This window comes from Caloenas nicobarica, chromosome 11 (genome assembly GCF_036013445.1).
Source record: "Caloenas nicobarica isolate bCalNic1 chromosome 11, bCalNic1.hap1, whole genome shotgun sequence".
Taxonomy (NCBI): domain Eukaryota; kingdom Metazoa; phylum Chordata; class Aves; order Columbiformes; family Columbidae; genus Caloenas; species Caloenas nicobarica.
In genome coordinates, this window is record NC_088255.1 from 8387123 (window position 1) to 8411309 (window position 24187).

The window sequence follows — 24187 nt, forward strand, 5'->3', positions numbered from 1 at the left end:
ACATTTGAGAGAATGTTTATCTTGCAAAGAGTGATTCGGGAGTGAAGTCAGTAAACAGTGTCCTGGTCATAATATTCAAGTGACTTTGAGAATCAGCATGTAGATGATTCACAAATTTCTGTGCTTTTAACTTCTGAAGTGCAGAGGTCAAAAATCAAGCCATTCTGATTTAATTTAAATTCAACATACATAGCTGGATTGAATGGATTAAAACACCAGTTTCACAATTCTTTTCATCATGTTGATCCATACCCACTCTCATCTTAACGCATTGTCCCCCTGCATGAGCACTATCCTACCCCAGTTCTTCTAAACTGATCCTGAAACAAAGAGGAGATGGTCACCGTGGCTGAAACTTTACTTTGTGTCCTGTTTTGCCAGGGACAAAACAATAATACCCTCTCTGGCAGGTGTAACGTATGAGCCTGACCCGGAGGTGTCCCACAGCATGGACGCCACATGGGGCAGCAGAGCAATGGGAGCTTTGCTGGACATTTACCCTTCCCAGCACTGCACTTCCAAACCCTGGCAGCCCTGTCTGTCTGTGAGAGATGCAGCTCGAACTTCTAGCTCCTCGGGTAAAAGCAGCTCTTGCTTTTCCTTCTTCCCCGCCCCGACTGTGTACAGAGTTTAATTCACTCGCTGTGCGAGTGTTTTGCACTAACGTTCCTTTCAGTCCCGCTAGTAAAAAAAAGTTCACTCACTTACAAAAACCTCGTGGTAAGTTTCACTCCCACGGCTGAAACTGTTCGAGCCTACTTACCGCACCGTGTCCTTCTTCACGAGCACGTAACCGCCGGGCTGCTGCAACCTCCCGCGGCTCTGCGCTGCCCGACCCCGCTCCGGGCCGCCGGCGGCGGCTCCTGCTGCACACAAAGGCCGGCGCTGGCCCCGCCCGGCCGGCCCGAGAACGGGAGCGACCGCGGGTCCGTGCCGGTCCCCTCCCACTCACGGGCCGCGTCTTTCCCCGTCCCGGCCGGGGAGGCCCGTGTCTTCCTGAAAGCCGCCTGTGTGCGGGGGGCGGTCGAGCAGGCCGGGGCGCAGCGGCGCGGGCCGGGGCTGCTCCCGGGGAGGCGCTGCGGCCGCCGCGGGTGGGCGCGGAGCGCAGCGCGGGCTGCGGAGCCGGGACCCCGCGCTCAGCCTGGCCCCGGCGGGGGCACAGGGCCGTGGGGAGGCTGGGCAGGACCGCGGGTGGAACTTTCCACAGGAATGCACCCTTTGGCCTCCGTAAGAGGTGCGTTCGAGCGAGCTGCTGCTGTTTCGAAACCGGCCCGAGCGGCCGTCGTTTGATGTTTCGATGTGTCGTTGACCTGATCATACAACATTTAATCTTCTGTGCCAAATGTGCCATGAGCAAAGGAAAAGTATCCTACTGCCTTTTGGTTTAGCCGTCAAAGATTAAGATAAATAATTGCTCTGAACAGATAGGTTTGTATAAACCTACATTCTTCCAAACCAGTAGGAGTATTTCTCCAGGGTTGACCGCTATATTAACTGACTTTGATGCCCTTGGTGTATCATTGCAGTGAATGCTGCTGCCCCCTCTAAGGAGCAAATACATGTTCAGTAAAGCTTTTGCTTTGTTAGTGACCTGGCTGCAGTCATAAATACACAAGATAGTAGCCATTGGGAACAATGGACACGACAGCGCTTGTAGGCAAAATACTATGCTGAGAAAAAGTAGCCAAGCTTTTGGGTGTCAAACCTTCATGTTAGAAACAAAAGCAGTGGATGTCAAAGCTAAATACAACCTGGGAAAAAATGTTCGGAGTCTAGGGGGGGAAGGTATCTTCCTGATATTCTCACAAAAGATAACGTAGGTGTTATTTGTGGAGTGCAGGGGATGTAAAGGTATCTTACAGCCTGTGGACATGTTGAATGTTTTCAGTGTATTCCATGCAATTATACAGAAAAGCTTCAAAGACAAACTGCAGTTGGTAATCAAAGAGCAAGAATATCTTTAAATAGTTGTGTTCTATGCTTATTTTAGTTTGGGAGGAAGAAAGTGGAGAATAGGGAAGTGACATTTGAAAGTATGGAGTAAAAATTTCCCCTTTGCTGAAGTTAGTGAAAAGGAACCTGAGAAAGAAAAAATAGTAGTTTTATACTTCCTTCAGATGTTTAATGAAAGAGAGATTTGATCCCTGTGTTTTGGGAGACCGAGAACAAAGCTGTGGGAAAATCCGCCCATTTATTTTCCATAACTTCATCTCTCCTGTTCTCAAATGGATTCTTAGAGCCCGGGCAACACAAACCAGAAATACATGACCTGTCATTGGATTATCTGAGACAGAGGATCATGTGATAGGGGACAACCCTCCCCCGTTGTGGACTAAAATGTTAATTATTTCGTATTGGCTTCAAACTATAGGTGTGCATAGATGTAATAATGAAATTGACACTTGATATCTTGTTCCTGTCTCTGAGTATAGAATTATCTTTTCCAAAAGATCTATTTTTGTCCTTTTTAAGTGCACTTTTAAAGTAACTGTTGGCGGTAATTAATCTATGTAGATTTTCCTCTGTTGAACCTGGTCCCATTAGGATTGCATGTATCTATCTTTGTACTAAGTCCTTGAAGCAAACTTTTCTTCACTTTTATTTTAGTGACAGTTCTATTATATTGGATTCTCCATAGAGCCAGAAAAAAATATTTCATCCATGCTTACGATCTACCCCCAGCAAATGTAAAAGAGGATTTTCTATCAAAATCCTTTTTGCTAACTACAGCAGGTAATTTATCAAGCATTTTCTACTAAACGATACTACTATTTTTTTTCCCCAATGTTATTGCATAGATTTCCTTCATAAGGCCAGAAATGGCTTCTGTTTTCAATGTGTTTTGAATTCTGTCTGGCACCCTATGCATACACAGTCATCAAAGCTGAGAACTCAGATGCAGCCAGCTCTTTAGCAGTGGTTTGGGTGTTTGGTTTGGTTTTTGTTTGTTTGTTTTCCCTGCTTGTTTTGTTTCTGTGTTTGCTTCCCATTTATATTTTAGCAACAAAGAAATGGATTTTCAAAGGAGTGCGTGAGTGTGTTTGAGGAGGTGGTGATAGAAGTGAGGATGGTGATAGAAAATAAGACAAAACCACTGTTGACGGAGCAGAAGCTAAATAGGCTAGTACCGATTTTGAATTGTACTTTCTAAAATATATTGTACTTAGGGATTAATTTATGTGTATTTTAATAGACTCTAGTGAAAATGCACACAGATAATGCATTTGATAAAATTTTAAATATCCATTTAAATTCATAGGCTGTAAAGATAATGTAATGAAATATAGCAAAAGTTGTATTGAAATGGGTAAGTGCTATGTACACATATAGACATCATACTGAAGGGGGAAAATGACTCTTCAAAAGTGTTTCACAGTATCATCTTTGCTTGAATATTGAGTAGGGTCTAAGACCTACTTCTGCATCTTTCCCTATATCATAGTCATGGCCTCAAAATGGGAATTTTGAGAATTCTGTACAGGTTAATGTAGATAATAATGGCATATTTTAAACCTTGAATATGGGATTGAGAAGTTTTCTTGGTTTCTCTGAGATGGTGAATTAGGTCTAGTTACTTGTTGGTACTGTATGACATGAACAAAAGTACCTTTAGTAGACTAAACAAATTTCTTGCAGATTTGAGCATGCAGGTGTGTCATTAATACTAAGTACTACTGTTTCTAAATCTGTTGGAGGTTTAAAGGGCTAGATATTTTTACCCCATACATTTTCAAGCAACAGTACCTGAATTCAAACAACTGCAGGGGGTCCCTGCTGTAACTTGACGCTTCTGACTTGGCTTTTCAAAAGCACAAACACTCTGTTAGGTCACAAGGTGCCATCTGCAGGGTGTAAGGTGCCTATCACAACCTCGGTTGTAGTAGAAATCTATTTCATCATTTACATAGTTATTAACAATTTTAAACCAAAATATTTTCAACCCTCAGGAAGTTTGTGGAATCCAAATACAACCATTTGTAAAACAGCGGCAGAATTAGAAGTGAATTTTACAGCAAGCAGGCTGGGCTTGAATATTTAGTACTGCTTTATGAGCATCAAGAGCATGAAGTACTTCTTGAAAAAAATACAGAAGCAAAGGCAATTTTCCATTAAATCATAATAAATTGAAAGCACTGTTTTCTAAGTTCTCCTTCTGTATTAGTGCGGGTGGAGGCATGTGCTTCCAGTGCAGTCGAATCTACAGAGCTGGCCAGCAGACCCTGAGGAGATGGTCTGAAAGAGCTGTGGTTGCTTCCAGGAGAGCTCTACTCCGCTACTACAATATGTTATTTTACTTTTTAAATATTATTTATTTTAAAGAATGTTTTTAAACAATATTATTTTGTTCAGGATGAGATTAATCAATGAACATGAAAATGTAAGAAAATATATAGTAACTGGTTAATTAGGCTTCACTAACATTAAACACACCTTTCTTGCAATTCCTATTAAGACACTGACCCTGTTTTGTTGTATTAGACTAGTAGATTATAAGATAAATATATGCACTGTCTGTAATTCTGGTGTTAAGAATATATAATAGTTTTAAAGCCTCTTAAATGCAATTAAATATTAAATGTATTTTAACTTAGTAATGACTCCTTTTGTCATAAATGTCTATAACTTTTTTTTTCTCCCTCTCACACTCTTCTTTGGGATTTCATTTCATTATTAGTTAAATAAAACTAGAATTTCTGTGAAGACACCAGGGAGTGATGAAAGTACTGAAGAAGCCCTGAAGATCTATGTGTTCTCTTCTTGCTGCCCTACTCGTGACAGTATCTGTTATTGCTGCAGTAGCTTCCTCATCACAGACCAAGGTAGGAGTTCTCACTTCTTCAAATTTTAGTATTTTTGTAATTTCTGTTGAGTTTTGCTGCAAGCATCCTTTCAGGTGTGATAAGATCACATGAAAGAGACTATCTTTTAGGTGTCATTGTAATAGAAACTCTCTCAAGTTTGTTTCAGAAGCTCAGATGCGGTAATGTTTGTTTAAATCCGTATTGCACTTTTGAGAGGAAATTGCCCACCAGCCTCACTGTGGTTTGGTTTGTATCGCAGGGTGGTTGAGGAGTGCAGCCTTGACTCTCTCAGATGAAATTAAACGGGAAGATGTGCACTAATGAATCTAACAGAGTCCAACCACTAATGGGTCTGCAGGCCACGGGACTGGACTAGGGCTGGGCTGCAGTAACTCCCCTGAAATACTTAGTGCGGAATTCTGTGCCTTGGCCCCACATGTTTTGCTCTGTAGTCTCTGCTCTTCCACCACACTACGTGCCAATGTAGGTCTAGCCTTTTTCCTTCCGTTGTTTGGGTTTTTTTTTCCTAAACAGAGAGTAAATATTTAATCTCTTCAACACTTCTAAAAACAGTGAATCACTTAGAGTGTGGACAATTTCTGGTTTGCCCTTTCCTCTTCAGCAAACATCAGCTTGGGGTCACATGAGAATTTTGCTGTCTAATTTTTGTTCGCTTAGCACTTTTTTTCCTAGTATTAGTTTTGCAGAATGACTAACAGATTAATTAGCGTGCCTCTGCTACCCTCTGCTCATCAGCCTGCAATGCAAGGCTGCTCTCTCGGTGTAGCAGACCTTAAACTGTTCTAGCCACTGCGCACTGTTTTGTGAAATTATTTTCAACATTCTTGGAGAGGTGAAGTACAGATAAGTTGTCTAAGTTGGATCTACTTCATCGTGAAGATGAGGATCTGAGCTCTAAATTCTAATTTTAGGTCACTATTTTTGCTTTACCTACTTTTATAAAAAGTGATCTAATTTTTTCTAGGAAAAGAGGCAGAGAGTCAACCCTTCCATACCTATTTAGTATGTCATTTGGGTTTTGTTAACATTGTTTCTAGAAACACTGACATTTTAAGAGAGCATATGATGCCTTTTTTGTTAAAACAATTCATTTAGGGGGCGATTCTTCCATCAGGTGCAGCTACAACTATGTGTTAAAGTACATATCCATACATGTGTTTTCCTCACTGTCCTTTCTTTTGCTGGACTCCTGCACGAGGGCTGCCAGACTGATGTTATTCTACACATGCAGCAGAAAACGAGAATTGCTGAAAAGGGTCCCATACAGTGGCTTGCTGCTTCAAAGCAGCAACAGATAGGGTGATTTTCCTCAGTTCAAACCCTACCACTGATGTATGCGATGTTTCCTGTAAAAGCATGAGAAACCACAATAACATGGAAAACAGGTTCACTCTTACAGTTAAGCTCTTCTGCAGTGACATGACAAATCAGTCCTCGGTACAAAATGTATGGTTGTTTCTTTCAATGACGTGAGCTCAGAAGACACTTTACCAAGTGCTCTGAACTTCAGTCCAAAATATTGTCTTATGAAGGACATAGAGAACTCCTACAGAGACATTTCTGTTTCATGCAATGAGATACAAGGCAAGAAACAGAAAATTAACAGGTGTCTGGATATTGAGGTCTAGTCTTACAAAACTGAGGACAAAAGTTATCAACAGCTGAAGGAACAGTAGGGCACTGTAGCTACTGGGCCATATTTAATTAAATAGGAATTAAATAGGAAAAAGAGTGGATAACTACCATGGATAATGAAAAGCTAGCAAGAGCTTTTGATGATGAGAACAGGCAAGAAAAACTACTCCATTTTCAAATTCTTAAGTTTTCCACTGAATAATATAATTTATTATATAAGCAAAGTACCAACAGCAACTGTAGTTCAGGTTCTCCATTTCACTTTTTCCATGATGATCGCTGATGTAACAATCTCATCCTCTCGTAACATTAGGGTATGAATCAGAATAGTGCATTAAATCCACAACTTGCACTCTTCAGCTATTGCTTCTGTGTACATGTATCTGGAATGAATCTTGGCTTAACATCTCCCACATCAATATTTTATAGCTCAAATTCGCACACTGCTTGATTTTAATACACATAATGTATTTAATATAATGTAGTGATTTTGGAGATGACTGTGATACTCTGTATACAGAATTCCATGCATGCAATTCAAAAGCTGAAGTATAGCAATGCTGAAGACTTTTACACCATGTTTGGAAAACTCTCAGTTGAAGTTAGTTTTAATAAAATACAAAAATATCTACCAGCAGAAGATCAATACATCTGTTCTGGAAAAGGGGAACATTTGGAGAAAGGAATACTCAATCATCTTCCACTGTAAACATAGCCATTACCATACAAATGCAGCTCGCTCTCGTAACATTCTGACACCAAACCGCTGCCATTCTCGCTGATATATCCACAGCTCCTGAGTTGTATCCAGACAGGCTAAAACTGCACCTCCTTTCCATGCAATTAAGCGAGGATCCATATCCTAAATTCAAAACACAGATTGTACACAATCACTGGTGTAAATTTGCATAGTTCTCAAAAAATGTATCCTAATTTTTCCAACAGTATTCACCACTTAGAATCTTGGGGGTGAGGGGAAGATTTTTTCCAAAATTATTCAGGAAAAAATGGTGAGATAAAAACATGGCAAGAATATTTAAGGTGGTGGTTTTTTAAAGGTGCCTTCTAGGCATGTCAAGGAAATCCTGCCCTCAGCAATGGAGGCTCTGAAAAATACCAAAGTTTTGATTTTACAAATTTTGTCTGATTAATGCCAAATGAAAATTGCTCTTTCAATGCCATACTTATTTTACCTTAATAGTAATAAAAACCCCTAAGACAATTTCTTGCTGAACAGACAGATGTACTTCATGGGCCACTACTAACCATTTATTTAAGAATATGGCCTTTAGCTAATAAACGCTTCAGTGATCAATACAAGTAACACTCTTGCTATACTTCTAACATCCTGCCTATAAGGAGAGTGCTATGGTATGAGCTGAAAGCTCTCCTAGATCTCCTCAGATACACAACTGATCTTTGGTTGTCAAATAATATATATCTATGTATATAAAAAATATTTTGAAGATTTCAACCAATCATAGTTTAATAATCATCTAGCTATCAGCTAACAGTGTACCTTAGGTCTTGTGATGACTTCAACATTTTCAACGACTCTTCTAAAAGAAGGTGGCATTTTGTTCAGGATTCGGTGTTGAAGAAACTCTTGAGCTTTATGAAACATAAGGCCTCCTCCCACTACTAAGATGGAGCTGTACATCTTCTTTTTTGTATCATCAGATGCTGGAATGAATGGATATAGAGAGATACATCTGTTTTTTAAAGTTAATACAGCCTGTATTTGCATTGCAAATAATTTAGTGTAAGTCAGACCACACAGAAACCTGTGTTTGCTTTTAAAATTATTTTTCTGTTCCTTGGAGATTCAAAACTTCTAACTCAAGAAACCTCAACAAAGATGTAAATATAAGGAACAGTGTAGCTACTCTGGTAAAATACAGGAGTTACCATAAATCCCCACTGACTGACATGCATATTTTACAGAATTGTACAAATGTAGTTCTTACCGCAGCAGTCAATACTATGGAGAATGGCTTTGTCAAGGCCTAAGGCTTTGCCTTCGAACTGAGAAATAGCTGTTTTCCTGGACATGTGTGCAGTTAGAGGCTCCTCAGAATCATTTCCAGATATCATACAATCACTCTGGGCAGATCCCAGTTCCACTTCTTGCGGGTAGATCCTCTCTGAAATGTCTGAGGCTTGGCCTCTCAAGTCTCCCTCGAATGTACCAGGCTTCGACATAGATTTTCTATCAGCTGTAGCTTTTGAAGACTTAAAAATGAGAAAACAAGTTATACTATGAAAAATGCAGAGAGATCTTACAAAGACTTGAACTAAACACCACTGTACATCTCATCACCTTTTTGTACAGAAAGGTTAGGCATTGTATTAATTCCTTTCAATCCTCACTTTCAAAGCAAGGGTTTTATTTTGAACTCTATCAGGTGTATCAATGCCATAATATGAAGCCCTCTTAGATTTTGAAAACAAACAGTTATAATTAAGGACTTGTCTAGACATCCATAATTCCTTACTCTAAATTTATTTTTCAATGCTTCTGACCCAAATAACAAGCTTTGCTTTCTGAGATGAGCTAATGAGTCCTGATTTTATTCGCCAATTAAATAATACTTAATTAAAAATAAAATGAGCGTTCACACACCTGCTCCTGCTTACTTTGTGTGGCTAGCAGATAATGTTCATCATGAGGATCCTCAGGGTCACCTTGTGACCTGTGTTGCAAAGTTGTCATTTTTTGTCCAACAATTCCAAAAGTTGCTGGATAAAACAGAGCCATTGGAGCCTGAACAATGAGAGATTTGACATGGCTTTACTACATAGGGTTGGTGTTTTGTTTGGTGTGGGTTTGTTTGTTTGTTTGTTTGGGGGTTTTTTTTTACTATAATATATACACTATATATACTATTCTATTTTTTTCACAAGTGAAAATTAAATATGCATTTTGTTCAAATAGTTTTGTAAAAGGCTAAAGTGTCTTCAGCTTTGCTTAATTAAAAAACAAAAAATCATACAATTGTACACATATATAGGTTTCTTTACAGATTCTGGCATTGTATGATAAATAAGTATTCAAATGCAGTTTGTACTAAATTGGAAAATTCAATGGTGAGGTGAAAAACTTGTAAAATTAGCATTCATTCCTTGCACTTGAAGGATAAAAGTATCATCATATTTAGCTGAAGCTACAACCATTCTGAGTGACGCTAGTTAGGAAGTCTTGTGCATCCACTGGTGCTGCATTAGGCCCATTCATACATATAGGAATTAATTTTAAAGCTATCAACAAGGACATGGCAAGAACAATCTATAAATCATGTGGGCGTAGTAGCACTGGACTGATACAAAACGAGGCCCAGAGCCTGAACGTTGAATATAATTCTTGTAATTAAAAAACCATGCAAACGAACGAACACACCTGTAATTTTTCATCTCCTAATCGGAACTGGTACAATAAAGCTGGAGAATCCGGATGACGAATCTGGAACTCATGGTCTTGCAATCCAGAAATATCCTAAGGTCAGAAACAAAAAATAATTGTATCTTTCGTATCTCTCTATAAAGCTGCATAATCTATTTAAACTGTGGGATGCAACAAAAAGTAACGAAACTCTTCAGACTGTGAATTTCATTTACCTATTCTTGAACACTTTTAAAGTCTTTTCCTTGTAGCACAATCTGCCAAAACAGCTTTCCACATGCCTAAGCCTCTAAAAGGAGGGTTTGTCCAGAAAGAAGAGACCTGCTGGCAGACCTTACAAAACTGAATGAGAAAAACGGCAAATATGCAGCTACTATCAGCTTCTTTCAGTAATAAGAACAAAGCAACTACCTTTCTAGGAGCTGGAATTCTTTCAACTAGGAGAAAAATAAAACAGATTACAAATTCTTCAAGTCTAAAGCTTCTCTAGCTTCTGCCAGTATTCTACTGAGTAAAATACTACATTTTATTCGGCTTACAAGCAATTGTATAGACTCACAAAAGGGTTCCCCAGAGTAGCATTCTGTAAAGGAAGAAAAAAATACTTGGAGAATATACCATTTTCTCTTCTCACCTGGTCTAGGTGACAAAATGTCTCCTTTAAGTGCTGAAGCAGCAGGCAATCTAACTTGTTAGTTAGCTGACAGTCTCTGTATGGAAATCCTGCTCGTTGCATAAGCCAATAAAAACACCTTGACACATCAGATCCTCCATATGCAAGACACAGCCTCAAGCACAGAGAAGAAAAAAATTATTCATTTGCTGAAATACTGGCCTTTTACAGTAGCACATATAGGAGTGCAAGCAACATTTTAGATGTGCTGTGATCATGACCTCCACAGAGCTTGCAGAGCACAGTATCAGTTCTGTTCTTTTAAAGATGTCAGAATTCTTTTAGGTTCATACCATAACATGATGACCCTGTCATGCAGTGCACAGTAAAAAAATCCTGTTTTTTTAAGAAAAAATTCTTCTTTTTAAAGTCTTTGGTAAGCAACTAAGTACATGCTTATAATAATTCTGCATATTAAAAGATACCTGGTGTTGCGATGGGAAACGCCATCTTCTACACAGCAAATGCTTGTCTTCTGGTCTCCCACATCTACTATACACGCGCTGCTTAAACCACTTCCAAAAGTAGCACAGACAGACTCCTGGTGTACAATAATTCCTAGCAGAGAGAAAAATTATATCCAATTTATGCCAAGCCATGTTGCTGACATTTAAAGGACATCTTCATGTCTTCTAAAATCTATTAATAGCTTGACTCCAAACTGAAAGTTTGTATATTTAGTGAAGATGAGGTGGAGGGGCTTACAGATTTTTTTGTTGTTGTTGGGTAGGCCGTTAAACTCCTGAGAAAAGCTAAGAGCAGGGTGGATGCCTATAGCCAAATATCCTTATTTTTTTGTGAGTTTAAAGATACTGCCTCCAGACTTTACTTGGTTTTGTAACCAGTATTGCAAGGTCTTGGTTATCAGATGCACATGAAGCATTTTCCTAATTTTTTCCAATTTAAATCAACAGCATTACCACTAGCATTTTAGACATGTTCTTTAAATAGTTACAAAACAAGGTCCAATTTTACTGTCTGCTTTCATTTCAATCCACCTTTAACTCTGTAAAAGAGTACCTTTGTATTTGTACCACAAGCCCATGCTTAAACTTGAGAAGTACTGATGGCTTCAGTCTATCCTTCTAGCCGATGAAGGAATAGCTCAATTGAGCTGTGCTTTGTAGACAAAAACTAAGTAGAATTACTGATTTGAAATAGATTAAGAGAATTTAGTTATGCTGTATAATTAGGTTGGCTCTTCACCAAATTATTTTTAGGAAATGGCACTCTGAAGAGTTACTGATACTTTCTGATTTTCACTTTCACGTATCAGATGAATGTGAAGCTTTGTATTTTTTGTCTTTGTATTCTTCCTGTTCCTCTGAAGCCAACACATTTCAACCGCAAAGTTGTCTACCCTAGTGCCAGTACATTTTTACACGGTAGCGTTATTAGGTACTGTTCACATTACTTCTATGTAAAAATTGAGGAGGAATCAAAGTATGATTTAGAACCATTCTGATCAAAAACTAAAACTAACAGCCGATATGGCTTGTTCATTTTAACACAATGAAACATATCAAAAAAATATATATATATACACACATATACATGCATATGAAAAAACTTTAGATCTCATGAGATCAGTCTCTCCTTTTACGGTGTTTATTTACCACCTACTTAATTCTTTCAGATGGAAACCAATAATATCTAAGCACATATTCTGCTGAGAGTAATACTTGGGAACTGTTTGCACTTCATACTGATTAAACAACACCAGTATTAATCTCCAACATCTTACAATTAACTTACTGTTTGACTTGTCTCTATCATTTAACCTATTATTCTTGTCCACTTTTTAAGCCTCTTCCTTGCATATCTAATATGAAAAAGGACTTTGTAGCACCAAAGGTACTACTACTCTGATTATTTTAAATTACACGTGCTCCATGTGGTTGGGTTACTGTGCCTTCTGTAACAACTTGCTGTGTTATCTCTAAATGTGAAATCAGAGAAAAATGGCTAAGACTACAGCAGCTCTTTCCAGAAGACTAGCCAAAAACTTCTGGCAGTTTAACTGAAAGGAAACTGCATTACTCTTTCTCATGAAAGGGCTTTCCAGTCCCAAATATGCAGAACAAGCTAACGATTACTTGGTTATTTTTAAAAACCTGTATTGCTCTTTTATATTTAGTGTATGCACTTAAGCAACTCTGAAACCTCCTATTATGTCATCCTGTGAAGACAGTAGCAGCATCTTACATCATATACTTTTGTTTTGAAGTCTAAGACTTTTAATACTCTGTGGGGGTAATGCTGTGAATTTTAGAAATACTTGAGAAATCAGACTGTTGCTACTTTTATCTCGGTGGAAGTGAGACACCCACAGTTGGAATACCTAATAGCAAACCAATAAATGGTTCAATGCCAGCCAACCATTTCACCCCATTAAAAGAGACAATGGTTACAGGAATAGCAAAAGATAAGAGGTGCTAGTCCCAGCCAAACTGGGATTGATGTGCAAAAATGTGCCTTAAAAAAAATTATATATCTATATCTTCCCACTATTAATCACTAAGCTCTTGCCTGTGTATGGTTTTACCTGAGAAGCCCATCTTCATTAGGATCATATTTACCAGTTCTTTCACATGCTGTTTATTATAGATGTCTGGAATTAGTAAAATGCACCTGTAGTACTGAAGATAAGAACAATAAATTCAAGCCAGCTCTCAAATTAAGTTTCTATTGCATTCTTGAATACCTGATGCTAAGGAAGAAAACTTAATACTTACGTTATCAAAAGAAGAAAAATTATGGGAAGGGGAAAGGGCTTTAATAATTTTAAAAATGAGTTCAAGTAAGTACCAAGTTAAGAGTTTCTAAGTCACTAAAAATGTTTAAAAGTACATCAGATATAAGACAGACATGTACTTGGCAAGGAGAAGAAGTTATGCAAGTATGAGGCACCAGTTCCTCAGTTGTCTCCTTTTCAGTCAACCAAAAAAATCCCAAAGACTGAAATTTCTAGAATGGGATTTCCAGCCCTTCTTGGTACAAGTTGTATTAGCAATTTTTGTCTTAATGACATGCAAAAATTCCAGATGAATTTTTAGGAACCATGCTCACCAGCAGGGAATATTTATTCTGTAAAAAACCACTAGTAAGAGGCTAGCAATAACAGCAGGTTTATTCCCTTTTATAGTAACATGTACAGAGTGGATACAGCCCGCATTAATGTCTTCACAACTCACCTTTAAGTCTTTCAGTGGTATTTCCAGATATTTTTGTATTGCATGTGACCATATCACTTCAAGGTCTGCTAATACTGCAGTGAGGGAGCCTCCAGGTCCTGTGTGGAGATTGAGCTGCCCTCTCCTAATAGGCCAGTGTATATTATAAGAATCTAGTGGATTGACATACAGTGCCTGAAAATAAGAGACAATGTTCTACGCATTGTTTTCCCCAAAAGAGTAGTAACAAATACTAGAAAAATATTTCAAAAGCAGATACAAGACATCCAGCAGCACTCAGACCAATGTGACAGCAATACAGTGGATTTCTTTTTAACAGGACTTGATTATAAAACATTAAAATTTAAAAAAAAGACATTAAATACATGGTTTAAATAGTTTGAATTTTCATATCCATGGACATCCACTATAACATAACAGTGTATTTTTCCATTATCTCAAATTAGTAACTAAAATACAGACTCTTTGAAGCTCATGAATATCGAATTACTCAGCGGTGATTTCATGTACTGATCCTTTAATCAATTTCTTGCCTTTTCTCTGAACTATACCACATGGGCAAAGCTCTCACCTAGTCCCTGCAGAAACACTGATTTATAGTAGCAAAGGATCAAGGTTACTTGCAAGGCAAATGCGGGAAACTGTCTGGTCTTGCTGAATGATAATAAATATTCAGTTAGTCCACTGTAAATTTTCTCATGTTTTGCTTGACTAGATTTATGTGCCTTTCCATACATACAGTAAATTGCTGATTACACGCCCACATTAAAATGTAATACTAAGCCTCATTTCAGCAGGAAAATGAGTCTTACCTCTTCTCCTACCAAAAATTCAGGATGATTTGATGTGCTTGTCCACTTGGCCCCAGAGCTGTGATCTAAAATAGCTGGCCTCATCTGTCTGTTGTATGACCTGGCCTGAAATGTAATAAAAACAAATACTGTTGATAAATATTTTACCAGTCACTTTTTATGCATGAAATCAAAAATAAACTCCCCACCCTTCGAAGAACCATTTTATCTCCTCTTCAAAGTTGGGTCAAACAATAGCACTATTTATATTTGCTGTATAAAGGATATATATTCTTCTCTATGAAAATATAGCATCACACCAAATGACCATGTGAATGAACAATTTAATAAAATCTTAAGAATGAGTTACCTGATCAGGTGACACTGGTATACGCCTTGCGCCATTTGACATCTTTTTGGACCATATTGCTTGGTCCACCATTTTAAGGCCATTTTGTCTCTGCTCAGTACTTTCAGGTTTCTAAACAAAACCCAGAAATACGCAACGTAAATACTTACTTTCTAGCTACATGTCTTTATGCTGATAATACTGAAGCTGTTATTAATTAAACCATTACTGTAGTTGATAAGACTGTAGAAAGGACAGAAGGTGTGCACGTTGTACAATGAACATACACTTATTTTTAAAGAAACCCTTTTTTATATTAGAGTACTCAACACCTTTTTCTCTAAGTCAGCTTGAATCTTTTAACTGATTGAACTGGCTGCTGGGCTTCATCTCCAGAATGATGAGCTCAGGACATTATCTATTTAACTACGGAAATATTAAGCAGGAGCAAAAATTTTTAAATAGATCTCAGTTATTTAAAGGCAAGTTTTAATATTAGAGACATGAATTTGATGATATTTTTTTTGTACAGATTCGAAGTATGAATAAGATCACGACATATATTTTTAGAGCAGGTTAGACTAAAAGTATTGGCTACATTACCCAAGTTACAAGCCAGCTTGTAACCAACACATTCACAAGTGGAGCAGTCCAATTCTAGTTCTACAGTTGTCATTCTATAAACAGAAATACTATGTGTGATATCAGACCACGGAGCAGAGAAATCAATGAGTACAAACCCTCAGCCTATCAATTTATTAGATTTAGTTCACTGCAAACAAATGAAATAAAGCCCTAACACAGACTGGTGGAAACCTACTGACTTCAGTAAGGTGGCATCTATTAAAAGGGGAAAAAAGTTTGTCTTTGAGATAGACTCCTCTCTGGAGAACCATAATGCATGAGGGGAAGATAGGCACTGCACAGCTAAAAAAATTGCAATAGAAACACGTGGTTACAACACCGATTTTCGCAAGTTCTTACATTGAGCCCGTCCCTGAGGAGCCAGCTGTCCCTGTAGGCCGCCTGTCCCGGCTGCTTGTGCCGCCGCGCGATGACGTGGGGGATGCCCACGGGCAGCGTGTCCGTGGCCCTGCCGAGCCGCAGAGTGCTGGAGCCGGGGTGGATCACCACGATGAAGTTGCTCTGGATTTGCTGAAAGCACCACAAGGCGCACGGGAGTCAGCCCGTGTCCCGGCGCCTCCCCGCGCCCAGGCCTTTAAAAGGCCGAGCCCGCCCCAGCGCAGCCGCTCGGCCGGCACGACGGGAGCTCCGCCCGGCCGCGCTCCTCACCTCCTGCAGGGACTCGGGCACGGCGGCGGGGACGATGGGCCGCTTGCCGCCGCGCTGCTCGCGCTCCCGGTCGCGCTCCTTGTCCTTCCCGTTCTCCGCCTCGCCCTTCTCCGCCTGGGTCATGCTCCCGCCGGGCGAGCGGCGCCGGGCGGAAGCCGCTCCTGCGAGGGCCGGGCCCGGCGTCGGCGCGGGGCGGAAGCGGGCGGGCTCGCGCTCGGCGCCGCCTCTCAGGCAGGTACCGTCCGGGGGCTCGGCGGGAAGGGGCGGGCGGGGGCTCGCACTTGTCCCGAGTTGCGGCCCCGGCCGCTGCCCTGAGCGAGGCAGCAGCGCAAAGGTGGGAGGCCGGGGAGGGCCGGCCCTGCGGGAGGTCTGGGCCAGCGGCAGCCAAGCCCCGTCAGCTGGGCTGGTGCTGCTGGTGGGGCTGGAGGCAGGGCAGTACGGGCCTCCCAACTTGAAACACCGTCTAAAAATATCATAGTACAGCTGATTTACGTCTGATACACCTGTGAAGAGCTAACGATGACTTAGCCGTACACACCTCATCTGCGGGCGGGAAGCTCCTTTATGAAATCTGAAAATGTGATGTTTGAGCGGAGTTGAGGAAGACTGGTTTATTAGACCAAAGGCTGCTGTTACACAGCAAGTTTAAAAGAGAGTAACTTTCTGTTGAGTACGTGTAGCAGGAGCGGGAGCCACCGGAGGGGGCGATTTCACCATAACTAGCTGGCAAAAGCCAGCTAATTAGTAATGTTTACATTAAGCAAGGGGCATTGTTGGATGTTATGATGTTATGCAGAAGAGACTAAGTGAGGTTTAAGTAAAAAGCTTGTGGTGGCACCTGGTAAAAGATAATTGTCTGGATTCTTAGCAGCCAACCTTTTCTCAAATAGACACAGCCCTCTCCAGCTGAACAAAAAAAAAAGGCAAACCCCAAGCAAAACCCAAGAACAATAAGAAACCCCCATCCTGAAATGGGGTAAGTTATTTAAAAGGTAGTTATTGTTTGAAAGAAAATGACTTTTCTATGTTAGCACTCTGTACACTACCTTTTCTTCCTGTAGTATAAACAAAGCCTAAGCAAGTCTTACCAAACTTTGTATAGCAAATAGTCTTATACAACTGAGTAAGTTTTCAGTGGAGGAAGATGCTGTTTCAAGAGGTGCTTATAAAACAGGCATGTTTTATAAACAATGCCCATAACAGGCTTATAAAACCCATTATGAGCCTTTAGGAAGCAAGTTTGTAAAAAGCAAGGACTGTAAAACAAAGTAATTTGTAAGTTGTATTTTAAGAGTGTGTTTAGAGATCATTAATAGAATGAAAATACAGCAAAGTACAGAATGTTAGTGCTCACAGAGTAAATACAAAACCTATTAGGAAGCACTGTTTTGAGCCGAGGGACCTTCTGTATCAACTATAAATATGTATTCTTCCTCATTTGAACAGAAAAGGGGTTGCTGTACTGCAAACTTTTTTTTTCTGAAAATAATGAGAAAGTCAGCCTTGTGACAAGCCAAATATAATTTACTTATTACTTTGCAACTACAATAAAATGTTCAGAAACTATACAAAGACTTTAGACAGTAAACATGTATCTAATAAAACTGCAGTTCAGTTACACTGGATCCTTGAAGAAGGAGTTCCCAGTACAACTTCATTAAGCTGCTTATAGCACAGAACAGTTTCCAGTTTGACATACACATTCACAACGTTCATACTTATTTGGTCCACCACTGAACTCTTCTTCCCTTTCATCTTGCAAATGTGTATGCTTTTGCCTGCCTCTTCAGCAAGCGTTTACCTAGAAGATAAAGTAATTACAGTGCATTAAGAGACAGTAAGGCCTTTCTCTGTGAGATAAAATTATGTAAGTAACAAATTTAAAATTTGTTTTAATTTAGCTAAATGAAACATGCTAAAGGCTTGCAAACTTCTTTTCCTGAGCAGATTACCCATTGCCATTACCCAAAATCCCACAGCCTTTGCTGGCCTCATGTCAAGTCAAAAAGCCGGGGGGGAGGCATCCAAATAAAAAAAAAACAAAACCCAAAAACTTATCCTTTTTCCAGGGAACAGACATACTGGTGTATGTGCTTTTTGGAATACAAACTTTTTCCTACAAGATTTACAGGTACTACCCACCTGCATGTGTGGTGTTTTTTTTCTTGTAAGTTTCATTATGGTAACAATGAGGGGTGATTCATGAAAAATGATTGTTTACTAAAGTCTCAAAGTAAACTAAACCATATTATATATACATTCAGTGTTAGACAAAACTCCCACCAGCCAAACTAGTTAGTAAAACAGAATTAAAGTTTAGGCAGCAGTAAGAAATTTAAAGACAAAGGCTTTTTAAATGTGGGGTTTATTTTGCCTTGTGTTTTAAGCAATTCTGATTTTTATGCCATACTAGAATTCAAGATTTGCATAGCTATATCAATGTAACAGGAAAAAAGATTTTTACTAGTAGTCTTTTAACAACTTTATTAATTTTCCTTCTTTACTATTGCTAAGTGTGTACTTTAAACAACAGTCCTCATCTGTCACATGATAATTATGAGAAATGCAAAGAAAGTTTTAGTCACTAATGATGTGGACAGGACTTTAAATTAGCAGCCAAAAGAGATGAAAAGTTTTAAGTATTTTTTTTTAATCAGCTGTGTTCAAAAATCTGTGCTATGCTTTGTATATCTACTTCTATGCAATTAAAAGTAGAAGCTCACCATTTCTTAGCCAAAACCTTTTAACATCCCCCTTCTTTTTTCTCCTGCTTTAACTGGAAGTATCTTAACCGCTTTGATTCTCTTCCTGTTTCGGTAACTTTTGCAAAACGATGACAAAACGCTCCACTCTACCTTAAGCTTCAATTATCATTGCTATTTAAAAAAAAAAAAAAAGTTCAAAGCAGGATAGAGCAGTTTTGGAATTACCTTCCTCATCCACCTCCAGCCATTGGTGGTGGACTGGGACCTCCACCCCAGTGATTTATTCGCCCCATCCTTCGGCGAGGGTTTGCTGGAGGCCTGACAAGAGAGCAAGGAACACAACACCTGTTCAATTGGCATTGGATTGTTAAACTTGAAAGATCATAACACCGTCTCTAAATGATAGTAATTAGGAAGTTAGATCTGCTGGAAAAGTTGTTTGGGTTTCATGTGAAAAGCTTAAAAAGAAAAAGCCAACCAAACCCCAACCCCACTTTCATGAAAATTCTCTATTGCAAAACCGTTGTAATTACTCCTGTCTCACAAGAGAAAGCTACGGGTAACAGGGTTTTATACAGTCCTAAAAAAATGTTGTGCAAACCATTAAGAACAAAGAAACACAGTAACTATAGTGTTTACAGAAATGATATCTCTAACAAAGTGGTTTGCTTTATCTATAGGTAATCTAATACATGAAATTACTGATTTAATGTGAATCAAATGCTGAGTATAGGCAAGTGTAACAAAAGAATTTCAACAGAGATCTATATTGTCTATTAGGCAGGTTTGGAATATTGTTTCAGTGAGTGTTAGACCATAGTGTTATTACAGCTACAGTGTTATCAACGAGTTTCAGACTAAATACCGCAGATAAACAACATTTTAGTCTTCTAACATGATCTGGTTCAATGCAAATCACAACTGCAATCTAAATACTTTATGGCATTTTGCAAAGATAGAAAAAAAATAATAACTAGTAGGAATATGAAAAAATACCCTCTCCCGTCATTGTATCCTGAATAGGAGGAAGATGTGTAGCCTCTTCTTCTCAAATCTGGTTGAATTATGCTCTGGAAACTAAAAAATAAATCAAGAGTTAGGCAAATTGATTGCTAGATACAATTTTAGAGTTTTTAGAAATGGCCTGAAAAATAGTAAGTAGTGTTCAGGAATGAACAGTGTATCTTTTCAAGGTTACTGTTGTTTAATAAATCTTGGCAATTTTTCTCCTACATAGTAAGATAAAATCTGAAGTAACTCCAAATTACACTAAGGCTCAAACTACAAAATCTTTTTTTTTCTGGTAAATACAGTGCAAGAAATGCATGAAGTATAAATCTGTAACTGATATAGTGAAGTTGAATAATGTTGAATACATCAAAATAAATTTTTGTTCCTTAACCGGCTTCAATCTGGGGCCATAATTTTGCGGTTACCACTGGGTGATTATTTTTACATAGTGAGAATCTATTGTCACCAGTAGAAATTGTCCAAATAACATCTTCATTATTTGCTCAGCTAATAGAAACTGGCTGTTTAACAAAAGTATATGCTGCTTCTTTTTGCAGTATTAAAATGGGGGAAACTTATAATAAGAAAACTTATTTGAGCTGCCAGTAAGTTTGTGTCACTTTTCACACACGTCTCTTTTTATTAAATATATTATAGTGCTTAATAACCGAAGCCACAGTCATAGCAAAGCATTCACATATGTTTTGGGGACAGTGGATACAGAATAGTAAAGAGCAACTCTAACATTGTAATTGTTGTGTTACTGATAGCACTGAGTAGCTAGTAGACAAATGTAAAATAAAGCTCATCAAAAGAATTAATTTCTACTTACAACAGAACCACAAAATCTGCTATTGACCAGAAGAAATCTGTGATAGCTGACAAACGCCAAGGAGCCCGACTCCGGCTGTCCAACACTTGTCCTGTAACGGATCAAGATGCAAAGCACCCGGTGATGTTCAGTATGTGACACTGCACAGTACATCACACAAAAATGTATCTGCTGACTCTACAATTTGCGAACAGGATGGAGAAAACTGCGCTTCATGGGCAAGGGCAGCAGGTGCCATTCCCTGCAGGGCGTTGTCTGAGTACTCGAAATAATCGCATCACCCCCCGCCAGCAGACACTGTGTCCAGGTCACCTAAAAACCCACCAGGGCGGTCTCCGCTCCCCGACATGCGGTTAAGCGGTTCCGCTCCCGACGTTTGCAGAACACGCTGCGGCTTTTTCCAAGTCCTGAACACCCGCTCGGCAGCGCGCGGGGCTCCGCTCCGGCCCGCGGGGCTGACGTGACAGTGACAGTGACAGCGGCGGCGCGCCATGCGCGCAGCTCGCTCGGGGCGGCGCGGAGGCTCCGCTCTGCCCGGCGCATTCCCGACGCTCCCCCGGCCGCCCCCGCTCGCCGCCCGGCCGCCAGCACGTCCCCCGGCGCCGCTCACCGTTGGAGATGTACACCATGGCGGCGCCCCCGCCCTGCCCCGTCACCTGCCCGCCGCCCCGCCCCGCCGCGCGTGCGCGAGGCGCATGCCCAGACGTGTCGCGCGGCGGCTGCTCCCTTCCGGCCGGCGGGCCGAGGGGAGCGCGGCGGCCGTGCCGCGGTGGCGGGCCTGGTGCGTGTTTCCTGCGCCCGTTGCCATGGCAATCGTGGCGGTGTGCAGCCCCTTCTTAACGAGGGGTCCCTCTCGACAGCCCCGGCGTGGGGCGGGCGGCGTTCAGCTGCAGCGTCTCCTCCCTCAGAGCGGGCGGTTCTGGTTCAGTCCCAAATGTTTTATTCCAGTCGTTGCGCTGCTGGGCGGCGCCGTGTAACGCTGTCGGAGCTTCCGTGCCGTCCCTGGTAGCGCGTGGGTTTGCCAACAGTAGCAGGGAACAACAGTCCTAGTCAGTAGTATGCCAGGGTAGCTTTCATAAAAATTTAATATTTTTAGTAGTCTTCCATAGTTAATTGCTGCTGTTTTTTCTCTAAAACCGGCTCTTTTGTCCCTTACTTCTGTCTCGGGTTTCCCAAGTTGTAGGAAGAAAGCCTCGTCCATCCTTGTGGTTTTCCCTAATGGAACATTGAAAGTGGTATCTCACTGTAGTAATGTTAGAATTACGACCAAATCCATACTTATTTAAAATTTCTCCAAAGGGAACTTTTATTCCTTTATGTAAATGACAGGTATGTAGCTATGTACATTACCCGTTGTAGGTGGGAATGCTCAGCCCTAAGTGGAGTGTTTAGCAATGGGAAGATATTGTAAATTTCGTGATGTATTGAAAACACAAAGAAACTGGCTCTTACTTGTATAAAACCAAACACTGCGGTCCAAACTTTCTGCTGTACTTTAGACAGAAACATAACCATGAAACTGAATACAAGCACCGAACTTATGCTCTGTATGCAGTTGATGTCCTGCATGAAATAATGTTATACAAGTTTGAACAACTCATTCCCTTTTTAATGTACTGTCTTTCAGATGGAATGTGTTAATCATGCGGAAAAGAACAATGTGTTTTTTGTTTTCCAAATGAGAAAAAAACCTCCAAACCCCAACAAAAAAAGATGATTAGTAGGTTTTTCAGTTATTGTTTTTTTAAAGGAAAACCATACGTGAGATAGTCTTGGTTTATTTAATAATGGAGTAATATGTAGTGTTGTCTCAGTGTCCCAAAGTGATATAATTATAATGCAAAATTTCTCTGTGAAATATATTTTTGGTGAATGAAGTTAAACTGGTAGTACTAGTAGTGGGGGGTATTCCTAACACAGTTTTATTTTTCTGAGCAAGCATGTCCAGGTGCTTAACAGTGGCAAAATAACCAACCATTGCATAAAATGATACATGAAAATTTTAGTATTTATAACTGGTTTTAAAGTGCTTACATACGCATTACTTATTTATTTCCATATTTAAGTTTTAGACATGAAAATGTGAGATTTAAAAGGTGTAGTTAACAGTTATCAAGCATGTTATCCATTGGCCCGTCCCTTGGTCAGGAATGGAATAGAGAAGAGGAATAGGAATCCAGTTATTCACATACATTTGCAGTTGTCATGGTTCAACCCCAGCCAGCAACCAAGCACCACACAGCTGCTCATTCACTCCCCACCAGTGGGATGGGGGAGAGAATCAGAAGAGTAAAAGTGAGAAAACTTGTGGGTTGAGATAAAGACAGTTTTATACGTAAAGCAGAAACTTTGCACACAAGCAAAGCAAAAGAAGGAATTCATTCGTGGCTTCCCATGGGCAGGCGGGTGTTCGGCCATCTCCAGGAAATCCAGGCTCCATCACGCGGAACAGTTACTTGGGAAGACAAACACCACGACTCTGAACATCACCCCCTTCCTTCTTCTTCCCCCAAAATATATACTGAGCGTGATGTCATATGATATGGAATATCACTCTGGTCGCTTTGGGTCAGCTGTCCCGGCTATGCCCCCTCCCAGCTTCTTGTGCACCCAGATAGTGTGAGAAGCTGAAAAGTCCTTGACTACGTAGCAATAACTAAAACATCAGTGTATTTTCAAGATTATTTTCATTCTAAACCCAAAACACAGCACTGTACCAGTTACGAGGAAGAAAATTAACTCTATCCAAACAGAAACCAAGACAGCAGTTTATGGTGCAGTTGGGACAGCAAATGTGGATATAAGCTCTGGTGGGAGCTCATTTCTGGTAATGCCACAGCCCTGGTGTCCCTCTCCGAGCAGCTGCTCCTTCACAAAGGGCAGGGTGGGCATCTCTTACCTATTGCTAACTGGAATCCCTCAGTGACCTGCACCTTTGGTTTCAGTCTGCGTGCCTGATGCTGGGAAGTTCAGAGGACCACAGCAGTTCTGCACCTGTGCTTAATGAAAACCAGTAGAAGAAGGTGTTTTGGAAGTCAGCAACAGAAATACAAACCAGCTGTGTTGCCCTTCTGAAGGTGAGTACCATGAGGCATGGAGCTGGGCAGTTGCTGGTGCACGAGAGCTAAAATTTAACATAGATGCTATTTGGAAACGGGGAGATGCAATCATTTGATGGTAGGCAAAGTAAATGCCTATACAATGCCATGAAGAGTAGTGTAGACCATATGTAAGTACTCTGAGTAATTGAAAATGACCAATAATAAATGGGATTTTCAGTTTTTTAATGCAATCTGAACTCTCAAAGGGATACCTTCTGTTTTTAGGTGGTTTGTTTTTTTAAACTCCATTCCAAGTGTAGATTTGTATAGTTTGATTCCTTGTGAATTGTGTATTTGCGTATCATACCTAAGCACTGGTGTCTGAGCAACATATTACTGCGCTTCAGGAATTTTTTCTGTTTTTTCCTCAAAAATAGCAG

The 24187-nt window shown here is 40.1% G+C and overlaps 2 protein-coding genes across 2 annotated transcripts; both read right to left on the minus strand.

Annotated features, from left to right (window-relative positions):
* Positions 1-6654: 6654 nt before the first annotated feature.
* ACTR8 (actin related protein 8) lies at positions 6655-16337 on the minus strand. Its single transcript, XM_065642606.1, has 13 exons — positions 16159-16337; positions 15850-16020; positions 14887-14997; positions 14538-14642; positions 13726-13899; positions 13077-13170; positions 10957-11089; positions 10493-10646; positions 9856-9951; positions 9082-9222; positions 8426-8690; positions 7978-8141; positions 6655-7320 (listed from the first exon to the last, which is right to left on the minus strand). The coding sequence occupies exons 1-13, from the start codon at positions 16279-16281 to the stop codon at positions 7177-7179; spliced, it is 1875 nt and encodes a 624-aa protein (XP_065498678.1). The 5' UTR covers positions 16282-16337; the 3' UTR covers positions 6655-7176.
* Positions 16338-19084: 2747 nt separating this feature from the next.
* SELENOK (selenoprotein K) lies at positions 19085-21367 on the minus strand. Its single transcript, XM_065642834.1, has 4 exons — positions 21317-21367; positions 20707-20797; positions 19860-19940; positions 19085-19181 (listed from the first exon to the last, which is right to left on the minus strand). The coding sequence occupies exons 1-4, from the start codon at positions 21333-21335 to the stop codon at positions 19085-19087; spliced, it is 288 nt and encodes a 95-aa protein (XP_065498906.1). The 5' UTR covers positions 21336-21367.
* Between the last annotated feature and the right edge of the window lie 2820 nt (positions 21368-24187).

Excerpts from the sequence above, each read along its gene's own strand:
- ACTR8 (XM_065642606.1), bottom strand. The coding sequence starts at position 16,281 with ATGACCCAGGCGGAGAAGGGCGAGGCGGAGAACGGGAAGGACAAGGAG. Across the intron at positions 10,647-10,956 it reads GTTTCCCATCGCAACACCAG|GCTGTGTCTTGCATATGGAG; the intron begins GTATCTTTTAAT and ends TCTGTGCTTGAG. Across the intron at positions 8,142-8,425 it reads CCATAGTATTGACTGCTGCG|CATCTGATGATACAAAAAAG; the intron begins GTAAGAACTACA and ends CATTCATTCCAG.